The sequence below is a fragment of the Danio rerio genome, chromosome 21 (genome assembly GCF_049306965.1).
Source record: "Danio rerio strain Tuebingen ecotype United States chromosome 21, GRCz12tu, whole genome shotgun sequence".
NCBI lineage: Eukaryota > Metazoa > Chordata > Actinopteri > Cypriniformes > Danionidae > Danio > Danio rerio.
The window spans coordinates 5,027,501-5,042,887 of NC_133196.1; the positions used below are offsets into that span (position 1 = coordinate 5,027,501).

General features: G+C 40.3%; 1 protein-coding gene across 33 annotated transcripts in view; it reads left to right on the forward strand.

Annotated features, from left to right (window-relative positions):
- The window catches only part of rapgef1b (Rap guanine nucleotide exchange factor (GEF) 1b), a 104,443-nt gene that overhangs the window by 35,621 nt on the left and 53,435 nt on the right, over window positions 1-15,387 (forward strand). For all 33 annotated transcript variants that reach the window (XR_012396496.1, XR_012396497.1, XR_012396499.1 and 30 more), the window contains exons 2-5: window positions 9,875-10,017; window positions 14,377-14,555; window positions 14,747-14,903; window positions 14,989-15,077. Coding sequence is in view for 28 of the 33 variants with exons in the window: in XM_073934349.1 (XP_073790450.1) it covers window positions 9,875-10,017; window positions 14,377-14,555; window positions 14,747-14,903; window positions 14,989-15,077 (568 nt within the window). In the remaining 5 variants the exon portion in view is untranslated. The remainder of the gene's footprint in view (window positions 1-9,874; window positions 10,018-14,376; window positions 14,556-14,746; window positions 14,904-14,988; window positions 15,078-15,387) is intronic.

Genomic DNA, 15,387 nt, shown 5'->3' on the forward strand with positions numbered 1-15,387 from the left:
TACTGTTTGATTTGTTTATGGGTAAAACAAAGACCATGCAGGTCAGGTAGTTTAAACAGTAGGCTACAAATAATTAATTAGTCATTAATTAATTAATTATTCATAATCAAGAATCGAATCGTGCCTTTAGAATCAAAAATGTAATCGAATCGAGGATTTGGAGGATCGTGACACCCTTACAGTTTAGACAACAAACGGAAATGTTGAGCAGGAGGAGTCTGATAGGTTATAATAACTCTCCCCAAACTCTTTTCCCCATCTTTCCGAATGAAATACTTTACTACATCCAATCAGCTCACAGTAGAGAAAACAAGCCACGCCCACTGTTTTCTCATTTAATAATATTATAATGTTTAGTGCAATGTTTTATTGTCTGGTTTTGTGTTACGGTACAAAGGCATTTCACATTCTCTATACACTCACCGGCCACTTTTTTTAGGCACACATGTCCAGCTGCTTTTTAATCAGCCAATCACATGGCAGCAACTCAATGCATTTAGACATGTGGACATGGTCAAGATGACCTGCAGCAGTTCCAACAGAGCATCAGGATGGGAAGAAAGGGGATTTGAGTGACTTTGAACGTGGCATAGTTGTTGCTGCCAGACGGGCTGGTCTGAGTATTTCAGAAACTGCTGATCTACTGGGATTTTCACGCACGACCATCTTTAGGGTTTAAAGAGAATGGTCTGAAAAAGAGAAAATATCCAAAGCGGCAGTTCTGTGGGCGCAAATGCCTTGTTGATGTCAGAGAAGAATGGCCAGACTGGTTCCAGCTAATAGAAAGACAACTCCAATAACTACTCATTACAGCAGAGGTGTACAAGAGTCCAACCTTGAGGCGGATGGGCTACAGCAGCAGAAGACCACACCGCGTGCCACTTCTGTCAGCTAAGAACAGGAAACTGAGGCTACAATTCACACAGCCTCAACAAAATTGGACAATAGAAGATTGGAGAAATGTTCCCTGGTCTGATGAGTCTCCATTTCTGCTGCGACATTCGGATGGTCGGCTCAGAATTTGGCATCAACAACATGAAAGCATGGATCCATCCTGCCTTGTATCAATGGTTCAAGTTAGTTGTGATGGTGTTATGGTGTGTGGGGATATTTTATTACCAATTGAGCATCATGTCCACACCACAGCACAGAGTATTGTATTTGACTGGTTTCTTGAACATGACAATGAGTTCACTGTACTCAAATAGGCCCCCCACTCACCAGAGCTCTATCCAATAGAGCACCTTTGGGATGTGGTGGAAAAGCAGATTCGATTCATGGATGTGCAGCCGACAAATCTGCAGCAACTGTGTGATGCTATCATGTCAATATGGACCAAAATCTCTGTGGAATATTTCCAGTCCGCTGTTGAATGTCAAAGGATTAAGGCAGTTCTGAAGGCACAAGTACTAGTAGGTTGTACCTAATAAAGTGGCCGGTGAGTGAATATTATTTCAAACTACTAAAATGTCCACAAAAGTCACTGTTAAACTATTGAGTTGAATTTTCAACATTAAAACGGCAACAGGGCAGAGATCAAGCTCCCACAATGCAATTCACAACCGTAAATAAACAGAAAACACTTGTGAATAACTAAATACACAGTGTTAATTGTGTTAATAAGTGCTAATTAACAGATATTTTCATAGTGTAGCATTAACAAAATATGAATTAAGCCATTAAGCATTATCAACAGTCAAGCTACTCAAATGTGCGCATTTGTAATTGGATCGTCCACATGACATCCAGTTATTTCAATAGGAGTATATTTTTTAATGCAGTTACAACTGAGTGAGATTGATGCCTCTTTTGTTTTTAGTGTTGTTTCTAGGACTTTACATTGTTTATATTTCACATTTTGACAATTGTTATTCGGTCATCTGTTTAGGCAGTGCATTATAATGGCTGTTAGTCAGCACTGTGTAGAAACCAACCCTTTAAATTGCACCATGCTAAGTGGCTTGAGTCATAACGACATTAACTTTGTGCCAAACACCCACTTACACACTCAGTATTGTATTGCCAAGATTGATTGGCGAGTGCTGGTGTGTAATATGGATCTGTAGTATGGATTTTAGTGGTGGTTATATTTAAAGTACTACATTACCCACGCTCCACTGCTTCTGCTTTCAGCCTTAAGCCCTTAATATGCCCACCGTGCATGTATGTGCGGGTAATTAAGTGTGTGTGTGTGTGTGTGTGTGTGTGTGTGTGTGTGTGTGTGTGTGTGTGTGTGTGTGTGTGTGTGTGTGTGTGTGTGTGTGTGTGTGTGTGTGTGTGTGTGTATTAGAGCATAATGGCTCCACCCTTATTAGTTACAATACGACTTTTTCCGTTTTACCCACAAGGCATTGTTCTGTGCACGTTTTAAACGGAAAGGCAGAGCCCCTTTTTTGCAACAATGCCTGTCAACATGCACACCAAAACACACACATGACATATAAGTTCCTGCATTTTTGACACCCAAAATCACACACGTTGCTTTATCTAGTGTTTATTTTCAATAGGGGTCAGGAGTCATTTGTATGACTGCAGGTCAAACTTAAAGGAATAGTTCAGCTGAAAAATAAAATCACCCCATAATTTACTCGTTCTCAATCCCTCTTCTGTTTATGTGACGTTTTCAACACCGTCAGAGTAGTTTTAAGTTTTATTCTGGCTCTTTAAAGCTCTGTAATGGAGTTAGACCGTGACTTTTATTTTGAAGCTTCCAAAAAAGTGCAAAAATCTGTTGTCAATCTAGCCCATACGCCACCAGGGGGTTAACACATGTCTTATGAAGCATCTTAAGAATGGTAAAATTAAAATCTGCTGCATGTGAAACTGATATGGATGACTGTCGACAACTTTCGGGAACAGACACATCTCAAAATGGTTGTCAAAGTACACATCAAAACACACACGACAAATAATTTTCTGCGTTTTCGACACCCAAAATCACACACACGTTGCTTTATCTAGTGTTTCAATAGGGGTCAGGGGTCATTCATATGACTAGAGGTTGTTCCAACTTAAAGGACTAGTTCAGTTGAAAAATAAATTTACCCCATAATTTACTCCCCATCAATCCATCTTCAGTGTTTATGACTTTTTGAACACAGTCAGAGTAGTTTTAAGTTTTATTCTGGCTCTTTAAAGCTCAGTAATGGAGTTAGTTCGTGACTTTTATTTTGAAACTTCCAAAAAAGTGCATAAATCTGTTGTCAATCTAGCCCATACGCCACCAGGGGGTTAACACATGTCTTATGAAGCATCTTAAAACTGATAAACTTAAAATCTGCTGCATGTGAAACTGATATGGATGACTGTCGACAACTTTCGGGAACAGACACATCTCAAAATGGCTGTCATAGTACGCATCAAAACACACACATGACATATAATTTCCTGCATTTTGGACACCCAAAATCACACACATTGCTTTTTCTAGTGTTTCAATAGGGGTCAGGGGTCATTCATATGACTATAAGTTGTTCAAACTTAAAGGAATAGTTCAGCTAAAAAATTAAATCACCCCATAATTTACTCCCCATCAATCCATCTTCAGTGTTTATGACTTTTTGAACACAGTCAGAGTAGTTTTAAGTTTTATTCTGGCTCTTTAAAGCTCAGTAATGGAGTTAGACCGTGACTTTTATTTTGAAGCTTCCAATAAAGTGCATAAATTTGTTGTCAATCTAGCCCATACGCCACCAGGGGGTTAATGAATGTCTTGTGAAGCATCTTAAAAATGATAAACTTAAAATCTGCTTCATGCGAAACTGACATGGATGACTGTCGACAACTTTCGGGAATAGACACATCTCAAAATGACTGTCAACGTACACACTAAAAAACAGATGACATATAATTTTCTGCGTTTTCGACACCCAAAATCTCACACATAGCTTTATCTAGAGTTTCAATAGGGGTCAGGGGTCATTCATATGACTATAGGTTGTTCTAACTTAAAGGAATAGTTCAGCTGAAAAATAAAATCACCCCATAATTTACTCCCCATCAATCCATCTTCAGTGTTTATGACTTTTTGAACACAGTCAGAGTAGTTTTAAGTTTTATTCTGGCTCTTTAAAGCTCAGTAATGGAGTTAGATCGTGACTTTTATTTTGAAGCTTCCTATAAAGTGCATAAATCTGTTGTCAATCTAGCCCATACGCCACCAGGGGGTTAATGAATGTCTTGTGAAGCATCTTAAAAATTATAAACTTAAAATCTGCTGCATGTGAAACTGATATGGATGACTGTCGACAACTTTCGGGAACAGACACATCTCAAAATTACTGTTAATGTACACACTAAAACAAACATGACATATAATTTCCTGCGTTTTTGACACCCAAAATCTCACACATTGCTTTATCTAGTGTTTATTCTCAATATGGGTCAGGGGTCATTCAAATGACTACAGGTTGTTCAAACTTAAAGGAATAGTTCAGCTGAAAAATAAAATTACCCCGTAATTTACACATTATCAATCCATCCTCAGTGTTTGACTTTTTCAACACCGTCAGAGTAGTTTTAAGATTTATTCTGGCTCTGTAATGCTTTAAGATGGTGTTAGACCGTGACTTTAATTTTGAAGTTTATAAAAAAGTGCATAAATCTGTTGTCAATCTAGCCCGTACGCCACCAGGGGTTTAACGCATGTCTTATGAAGCATCTTAAAAATGATAAACTTAAAATCTGCTTCATGTGAAACTGATCAACTTTCAGGAATAGACGCATCTCAAAAGAACCACTTGCCACACAGTTTGTTTACCGCAAAAGTTGACTACGAACAAGAAAACAAGATGGCTTGGTGTACTGTATAACCTTATACAGTATATTAAGCTTGCGATCGTATACATCAGTGGTTCTCAACCACTGGTCTGTGGATCAAATGGTACCGAGCCACAGAAGAAATCATTAATTATTTCCGTTTTATTTATTTTTTTAAATGATCTTTTATTTTGAAAAATGACCGGATTCTCTCGCTTACATCTCGGTCACTTGAGCGCCCAGATTTAACCCACAAGCAGCAAAATGAGTAAGAAACGGACGTCTTTAGAAAGTTTTTTACTAAGGGGGAAAGGCCAGTAAAGCACCCGCAAACAGCCAAGGAATGGATCCACAGCCCACTTATCAACAAATCAAGTGAAGCTACCATGTCTGTGGCTGTTTGCATGTTTTTTCATTTCTAGAGTTTGTGTGAGTTCGTTTTTTCCAAGGGAGATATGCGGCCTGCAACCGCAAGCGGCATCGCACTCGCCCCTTCCAGACGCACTAAGTTGAATGAATTCCGCGAGCGCATCGCAAGTCACGTGCTCATTAGCTATGCTAATTATTTTCTTTATTTTCTATTTTCACCTGGGGACACTCATCCCTTTGACTATGCAGCACCACTGATTCGTTTCGAAATGATCCCAAGGTTTCCATAATCCTGGACCAGGCCGTATCCTGAGCAGCTGCTGTGGTGGTCATGAAGGAGGGGAAAGCATGAGACTGATTCCTGTGACGCTACAAGGACAGACAAGTCTTCGATAAGTTTCAGCATTCTCCACCCTCCGCCGCCTAGACTGCAGCTCTGCACAATACGTTTGGCCATAGAAGAAATGGTCGCGCCCAACTGAGCCTGGTTTCTCTTGAGGTTTTTTCCTTGCCGCTGTCGCCACTGGCTTGCATGGTTCCGGATCTGTAGAGCTGCGCATCGATGGATTTACTCTTCAGTGTTTGGACTCTCAGTAGTGATTATTAAAGGGCCATGAAACCCCCTCGTTTCAGCAGGGTGTTTTCACACCTCTACTTTGGAAAAAGTCAGAAAAGTGGGCGTGTCCAGCTCTGTTTAGGGGGGAGTGTCGGAGGAACTAAAGTGGGATGGTGTGGGAGTGTCTATTTGTGCACGCGCGAGTTTCAGAGTCAAAATACACACACACTCACACACACACACACACACACACACACATACAGGAGAAAGTGATGGTGTTTAACCTACATGGACATCTGTAGTCGAATTATTTGCCAAATTATTAAATGTTGGACTTTAACTGCAGTTTGGCTCTTTTATTCAGGGAATTCATTCATGCCCCTCGCGACAAACGAGATATTTGGTTCGAGGAACTGCTGCAAGCTATTTTTCATGCAATGTTTGATACCGCACGGCGAATGAGAGAAAAAAAACCTCAGCATTTCCCGGAAACTTAGATGCACACGGCAGGTAGTGTCAGAAAGCCGCGTGTGTTATTCCGGTCACAAAATGCGGTGCTAACATTTCTGCACTCAGTGCAATAGTTAACTTAATTCGATACGAACAAACTGAATAAACAAAGAGCACTGGTCGCTCACTTACCAAATCTGTAGAGACAGGACAATCACCAGCAACTACAGCCGCGTCTTTATTAAGAGGAGACTACAAGCGAATCCGGATTTCAGCGTTTGCAGATGAGAACAGCTCTCAGGTAAACAATAATCCTCCTTAGACACGTAAGTTATTGTTGTCGAGCGTCGCGTACACTGTTAATCCACACGTGACTCAGAGCTCTCACAGAGAGAAAATGAAAACAAAACTTAACAGCAGCAAACTATAAAAGCAACACGTCATGCTTGTTTTGCCAACACAACGTGGCGTCTTTGTGGGGTAAACACGGTGACAATAATGAATATTAATGAAGTTGCACAATAGAGCGCGGTGATTGGTTTAACCCAAGCCTTACTCATGCATTAATGCATCACACTGTAAGACGTAATAAGACTCACTCTGGCACAGACGCCCAGTCTACACGCTGGAATACACGCTATTATGTCATGACCGTGACGCAGCTTCAAAAATTCGTTTCAAACAGGAAGTACAAATTTGCTTGAAATAACGCAAAAACAACCAATTTACACTTTTTAGTGAAATATAGGTGTCCTAATAGTGTTTTTAGCAGTGTGGGACACATATACGACTGTCAACAGCTCAAAAAATGTGTTTTGGCGTTTCGTGACCCTTTAAAACACACTGAACTGAGCTAAGCTGAACTGAACTTAAACACTGAAAACTGAACTGACACTGTTTCAATTTACTATGATCTTCTATGTGAAGCTGTTTTCACACAATCTACATTGTAAAAGCACTGTACAAATAAAGGTTAATTGAATTGAACAAGAACTGACCGATCAGCTTCAGCTTGTATGGAAATTCACATTTCGGTCGCCTAATTGCTGAAAAAAGATGAAACAAAAGCTTTGTTTATGGCAAAATTAGGACAAATTTGTCTTTTTCTGTTTCAGAAACGTATCTGCATGCCACAATCTTGTCTACCTTGTCTTACTGTCTGCCTATTTGGTCTCTCACAACAAACGATATCTTGGAGCCAATAGCTAGACTGTACAATAGGGCCCATAAGATCCACAACAGACTTTCTGGATGGACACATCACTGTTTTGCTCTATAACTTTCTAAAGCTTTAACATTTCAAAACTACATTATGAACACAGGTATCAAAATTTAAATAGCTCTACCTCAGCAGCCCCTTTGTGCTTTGGTACCAAAACTCAACACAAAGTCTGATCGTTCCACCAGATCTGTAACAAATGGATGTTTGCCAGTACCGGCTTTTAAAAACTGTTATGGACAGAGATCTTTCTTTTATGTTTTCACAACAGCCTGGAATGAGATCCAGCAACATCTCAAAACAATACCAACACTGAGACTTTTTAAAAAGTCACATGCTCGTCATCTGATGGTCAATTATCGCTGTAGCCACTGAGATAGTAGCCTGCTTTTCTTTATTTTATATGTTTGGTGATGGTTTGTACTGTGTTGATGGATGAGATGTCACTGAAACCTACTGAAAAACGGCATTCATGCTGAGTCAGTGCTTTTTAATTTTCTCCATAAATAAAACTTGTATCAGAGTGACAGCAATGTTTTGTCAGCTTGTCATCCTCTGAGAAAACTGTTGATGGTCGCCTAGCAAACAACAATGTGTAGTAAGATGAAATGACACAGGAAAAAAGTATTGAACACATGAAGAAAGGGAGGCGTAAAAAGGCAGTGAAGGCCCAGACAGCAGCTGAAAACTTTCAGTAGTTCTTCAGCAACCCTCTGCCCCTTGTCAGTGTAACTAAATATTTCCTGATTCATTCTTATTAGGACTTATAGCAGTGGTGCCCAAGCACGATCCTAGAGGGCTGCATAGTTTAGCTCCAACTTATTTCAACACGCCTGCCTGGAAGTTTCTAGTATTGACCTTTAGTTAAGAAGCCAGACCAGCCTTTCTCAACTGTGTGTTAATACTGTTTTGATCTGTATCGATCGATACCCAGAATGTTTGTATCAGGATCGGATCGGTTCTAAAAAATGGGATCGTGCATCCCTAGTCTGAATGTGACTCTTTATACGCATCAGATGTCGACCGGAAGTTCTTAGCATTCTCCTTGCGCATATACGCAAAACACAAGGGGTAATTTTGCATTCTAAGGATAAGGTCTATACCTAGAAAGATTGATTAGCTGGTTTAGGTTTGTCTAATTGGGCTTGAACTAAAATATGCAGGACACCAACCCTCCAGGACTGAGTTTGGGCATCCCTGTTTTATGGCAACAAACTCAAAACACAGTTTTTCTTGTAATGATTGAACATGTGAGTATTTTTAGCAGCAGATATAAAGAAAATTGATGATAAATAAAGACATTAACCATGTATGTGTACGCATGTGTGTGCGCGCATTTGTGTTTTCTCTTTCTCTGTAATTATGACCCATAAAATTCCAATTATGATAAAACCCTACAGACGGGGATGCTTGTTTACGTAATTGCCTGTGGGAGCACATTTGTTTGGTGATTTTTATCTCCGCCAAGGCTTGCGCTTGTTTATTTGTATAGTTTAATTGTGTTGACTATATAAATGACTCTTATCTTACATCGATAGTCTGTGGTAAATATGTAAATATGCCATCAGTGACAGATCCTCTCTCTCTCTCTCTCTCTCTCTCTCTCTTCTTCATTCTTTTATATCACATCTTACCTGTTTTTATGTTTTGTTTTTATGCATTTTTATTATTTGTTTTTATTTTTATTTTACTTGTTTCTTTTATTCTTGTTTATGTAAAGCACTTTGAATTGCCACTGTGTATGAAATGTGCTATATAAATAAACTTGCCTTGCCTTGCCTTGACTTGCCTTGCCTCTCTCTCTCTCTCTCTCTCTCTCTCTCTCTCTCTCTCTCTCTCTCTCTCTCTCTCTCTCTCACACACTGTGTGTGTGTGTGTGTGTGTGTGTGTGTGTGTGTGTGTGTGTGTGTGTGTGTGTGTGTGTGTGTGTGTGTGTGTGTGTGTGTGTGTGTGTGTGTGTGTGTGTGTTTGTGTGTGTGCGTGTGTGTGCGCGTGTGTGCATGCGTGAATGTATCTGTCGTCTTTGAAAACCAAAAACTCTTGAGTGAGGTGAAGCCTGGCTTTACTGAACAGTCTGAATTAAGGCTAAACAATATATTGTTTGAGAATCCATATCGCAATAGTGCTATTATTTATTAAAGATTAAAATATATCATTCCTAAAAATATTCATACAATTATGACCATGTTATTATGCATTTGAATATTCAATTTTTTTTCTGTATATTTTTTTTGGCTCTCCAGAAAACCATAAAACACTCTGTAATTCGCTTTTATTTGTGCTCTGTTGTATTTATAAATGCTTGTAATTTATTATATTTTACGCAGATGCACGGCATAGGACAAGATTTGATCGTCCCAGTCGATCTAAATGAATGAATTTTTTTTAAATAGAGCTATTCAAATCATCTGCTGAGATTAAATTCATATCGCAACATGTATCGCAGCAAAACAAAACAATCAGCAATGTCAGATTTTTCCAATATTGTACAGGCCTAATCTGAATTGTATGTTGCTTTGCAGAATCCCAGAAGTCTCACCTGTCGTCCTTCACGATGAAACTGATGAAGTTTCATTCCCCGAAGATTAAACGGACCCCATCTAAGAAAGGCAAACAACTCCAGCCTGAGCCTGCAGTGAAAACGCCAGAGAAGCCAGTCAACAAGGTAGAGCTGCTTTACCCACTGATTTTAACTCTCTGGACTTGACAGAATATTTAAATAAGGGTCTATTATGCAAAAAAAAAAGACTTTTAAAAGGGGGTTTAAACACAGTTGTGGGGCAGCAGACTGTGAATATAACCAGCTTTTAATGGTAAAAATGTATTGTTTTTATTTTTTATAATCGCACTTGAAAACAGTAAGCAGAAACACTTTGATTGACACTCTCCATTTGTACGTGTCATCAGAAGGGGAAAGCCCCTCCCACTAGTGAACATCTTTCCCTCATTTGCATAGAGCATTCGTCTTGGTTTTTGAATCCGCCACTATGCTGACACACAGGCATTTGTAGCTCCGCCCTCTTTTGAAAAGAGCACAATCTCATTTGAATTTAAAGTGACAGTCACCAAAATCCCACACAACTATATATTAAACCCCGTATAAATCTGATTTTAGTCATCTAGTGGGGGTCAAAACCACAAGTGGCTATATGCGACTGCACAACAATGAAAGTGACTCAAAAATATAGGTTTTGTTGGGCCGAATCTCATTATGTTTTTGATGTCAGTTGCGGGCAGGAGGGAGGAGGAGGGGGGCCGCAAATGGCCTGTGGGCCGGCAGTTTGAGACCCCTGCTCTGGGCAAATTGACTGCTTTTGTAATGTTGGTGGCTTTTTTTGCCCCATTAACTTCCATTTATATTGACATTTTTTGATTGTAAAGCCATGACAGCATTGAATCATGCATTCTTGATTGTTGGTTGGTTTTCTCTGTTGGGAAGAGGTAAAATTACTTATTTTTACTGTTGATTATCAGGTGCAGTGCAAAAAAACCTTAGTTTCTAGTTAAAATATATATGGTTATATGGAGAATTGACCCTTTGCTAAGCCCCGCCCTCTTCAGTTAATGTTGCTACGCCTGTCAAGTTTTCATGCCTGGCACTAGAGGTCTGCATTCCCGTACAGCCGCGGGACCTGACCACATTTCTGCGGCGCGGGAATAAATTTCCGAATATATCGCGGGAGCGGTCGGTAACATGTTTAATTTTGGATGGGAGCAGGCGGTTCAACAATATCGCTCCCGACTCCTAATCGAGCACGCGTATGTATGTGTGTAAAAGACTGCATGATGCTGCGTTTAGCTTGTTTGTTGATGTCTATGTGTGCTTGCGAACGAGAGAGAGAGAGCTTTATGCTCTCTCTCTCTCTCTCTCTCTCTCTCTCTCTCTCTCTCTCTCTCTCTCTCTCTCTCGTGCGCATGTGTGGACGAATGTGGAGCGAGTGTGATACACGGAGAGGGGCTGTGGAATCTTTTGTATTTCCTCACCTTAAGGTTTGGTGAATTTACACCTTTTCACTTTAATCGATTTACTGTGTCACTGTTTCTACCTGGTATATGGTCACAAAGCACTAAAAAGTGAAAAGGGATCTGATCGAAGTCGCCAGTTTGGAACTGGCTTCTTTGATGATGGCGGAGAACGCCAATCTGGAGCAACTCAGCCTGCGGCACGGTTTAAAAGTGCCGGTCCGAGCTGAATGTCCTGTCGAAAAGGTTGTTTTGGCGATAGCTGAGGTTGTTGGTCATGATAGTATTAGATCGTATTAGATTATTAGATTAGATTAGATCTAGGATGAATGGCGCGGTTGTGGTGTTTCTGGATAAAGTTGAAAAAGTTAACGAAATTGTTGAAAGTGGTTTAGTACTTAATGATAGTTTTGTTAAAGTCTTTCCGCTTGTTAATCCAGCGAGAAAAGTTGTGCTCTCTAATGTACCTCCGTTTATCAGTGATGAAGCGTTGCAACGTGAGCTGTCAAGGTATGGACAGTTCGCGTCTGCAATAAAGAAAATTCCACTAGGTTGCAAGTCTCCGTTGCTAAAGCATGTAGTTTCTTTCCGTCGGCAAGTTTACATGATTTTGAGGTCAGACGTAGAAGAAATAAATGCTGCTTTCCAATTCAGAGTAGATGGGTTTGAATATGTGATATTTGCAACGACTGAAAATATGAAGTGTTACGGCTGCGGAAGAGAGGGGCATTTAGTGCGCGCCTGTACTGAACGAGTAAATGAAGCAAGCATAACAAACGCAAATGTTTCTCTAAATCAAGATGAAAATCAGGATATTAATGTAGAAGAACAGGACTGGATTAATGAAAATCCAGAAAGTATTGAGAAAGAAGACAAAGGAAAAAATGGAGAAACAGCAGAATCAACAAATAATGAAGTAATGGAAGTTGAAATTGATGAGGTGGAGAATGATTTCTTTAGAGAAGAAGAAAATCTATTTAAAGTACCAGCAGTGAAAAGAAAATCTAATTCTTGTGAAAAAACAGAGAAGTCAAAGAAAAAGACACAAAATGAGGAAAACATAGAGCTCTGAGATATCCGATTCAGAAAGTGAGCAAGAAATGGTAGGATGTCTATGTGTGCTTGCGAACGAGAGAGAGAGAGCTTTATGCTCGCTCTCTCTCTCTCTCTCTCTCTCTCTCTCTCTCTCTCTCTCTCTCTCTCTCTCTCTCTCTCTCTCTCTCTCTCTCTCTCTCTCTCTCACTGTGTGTGTGTGTGATTGAAAGAGAGAGCTGGGTGTTTTATAGCTGGGTGGTTTTCAGTTTTGTTCTCCCCCCGTCTGTTAGCGGGAACGGATGCGGCGAGTAGAAAACGGGGCAGGTCGGGCAGCGGGACAACAAATGCTGAATATAGGTTCGGGCAAAAACCTGGCGGGAGTGGGATTCAAAATTTTGTCCCGCGCAGATCTCTACCTGGCACGTCTATTACAATGTATATGCGCCGTTGTCAGACATTGTCGTTTTTGGCAAACAGGTGAGATATTTGAGAAAGCCAGACGAAAAAGGACTGCAGTGTGCATTACAGGGGTATATTAACGACATGATCAGGCAACCGATTGGAAAATAATTCAATCAAAATTAAAGCTAGGTTAGCCTAGCCGCCTCGTAAGCTGACCATTCAACAGCTTAGTTCATGCACAACAGGAGAGGTGACATTTAAAAATAATCTTATAATAACTTATTAAACCTTGATTATCTTTTTAGCAAAAAAGCCAGATAGATTAATTGTTGTGCAATGAAATATAGCGTTACTAACCGACGAGGAAACAGTGCTTTTACATCATTCATTAACAGAAAGAACAGCCAGAAAGGGGAAATTGATGGATTTTTGCAGAATATTGGCATCATTGACCCATAACAATGTACAGTACCTATATCTGTCAGCGTGTTTGTGTGCTTTTTATACAGTTTCTATTCGAATTTGCAGTTACAGGGAATAAATAAATAAATTAAAATGCAAATCTAAGTATAAATAGCAGAAGTGAACAAATAGATTTTTCCTACCAGCAAATATTAATCCGACACCAAATATAAAAGCAGACACTAACCCGCTATAACATAGTCACCAATGACTAAATCTCCAAAAGACTCTCTGTAGCTCTGACATGGGCACGAGGGATATAAATGACTGAAAAACAGCTGCGGGTGAAGCATATTGATCGCAGGGGCTCAGATTGTGATCATATCTCAGTTTGGTTCTGTTGACATGTTATTTCAAATATTCATAGGAGACAGATGGAAATATGATTGCTAATAGTATGACTACTATGATGAGGGATTAAACTGCTTTGTATTTTTGTAGGAATCACAGTTTAGATCTGTTTAGGGTAAGAGGTGTGTGAGTTATTGCTGTCGATCTACTACTGAATGTGTCAGGGATATCAAAACAAAACCCACTTAACCCCGCTCATTTAACCCCCCTCACACAGCTTGATCCGCGCTGGCATTTCTCCCCTTTGTTTTGTTTCTCCCCTTTGTTTTAGGTTTTGAAAAGGTAAAAAACTCCACCACCCTGTCCAAACTTTAAGGATACCTTGTATTAGATTTGCATAATCCATATGCACAACGCCTCGGCTTGTTTGCCTCGCTCGAAAGCTTGACAGAACTCCTGCGCATAGCTAAGCCATGATTGGTGGGTGACTGTTTTTAGGTGTGGCTTAGCGAAGGGTCAATAGTGTGTGTGGTCATTTGTGAGTGTGCAATTACCTTGATATGTTTAAGAACGCACACACTATAATCTGCTGTTTTACTCCAAAGAACTCCATATAAAAGTCAGAAACATATTTATACCAGCTTATCTAAAGGGTTAATACTGCCAACTGGTGATCAACAGTAAAAATTATACATTTTACCTCTTCCCAACAGGGAAAACCACCAACAATCAAGAAGAAATGTGGTTATAATGGAAGTCAATGGGGCAAAAAAAGCCACCAACATAACGAAAGGGTTGCCAATTTGAACAGTACACAAGGGTTAAATATAAACACACACAAGCTCTAAATCATGTGCATGTGTTGCCACAGAAGGTGAGTCGACTGGAGGAACAGGAGAAGGATGTGGTCAGCGCTCTGAGATACTTTAAGACGATTGTGGACAAGATGAACGTTGACACCAAAGTTCTCCAGATGCTTCCTGGTTCGGCTAGTAAAGTTTTAGAGGCTATTTTGCCTCTGATGCAGGTCGAGGCTCGGATACAGCACAGGTGAGTATTCACTGCTAATAAACATCGTATTTTCAGCTTGCACTCATGAGCCGATGTACACTACCTGACAAAGGTCATGTTGTCGATCACAAACCAACAAAAAGTGTGACTAGAAATGTTATTTAATCATAAGCCTAGCATGTATCCTCACTTATTTTTCCTCATATTATTCCCTTTCTCTTGCACCACAGCTCCGCCATGTCCTCCTGTCACAACCGTGTTTATCAGAGCTTGGCGACTCTGATTCGCTGGTCCGACCAGGTGATGCTGGAGGGCATCGACCTCGACGACAAGGACACTGTGACGACTGTTACCACGGTGATCAAAGCTGTGCTGGATGGTGTGAAGGTGAGGGATGAGAAGTGCATTTGTGACGAGGTTAAAACAACACTGGCATATTTATAACCTGTGTGTGTGTATATCTTGGTAACAGGAGCTTGTGAAACTCACTATAGAGAAACATGACCAACCGTCCCCAACATCCCCCAGCAAACCAGCGCCTCCTGTGGCCAAAACAGAGAGGTACTTTCGTTAAGGCTGATGTGGATTTGTCTGTTTTTGCATTATGGGTACATGTTGTTATGTTATAAAAGGCATCTTTTGAAGGCACAATATTTTATCATTTTGTCCGCCAGAGTAAGGCCCAATCATAATTCTATTTTTGTACCCCTTCCCCTTCCCCTTGGCCCTTACAACCGAGGGTGAAGGGGAAGGGCTTCAAATTTTACCCCTAACGCCTGTTTCACACCGCAAGCGTCAGCGGCGCGTGAGCAGAGCGTGAGCAGCGCGTATGTCGAGCAGTAGCAGCACGCAGGCGTTTGCCTTTCACACC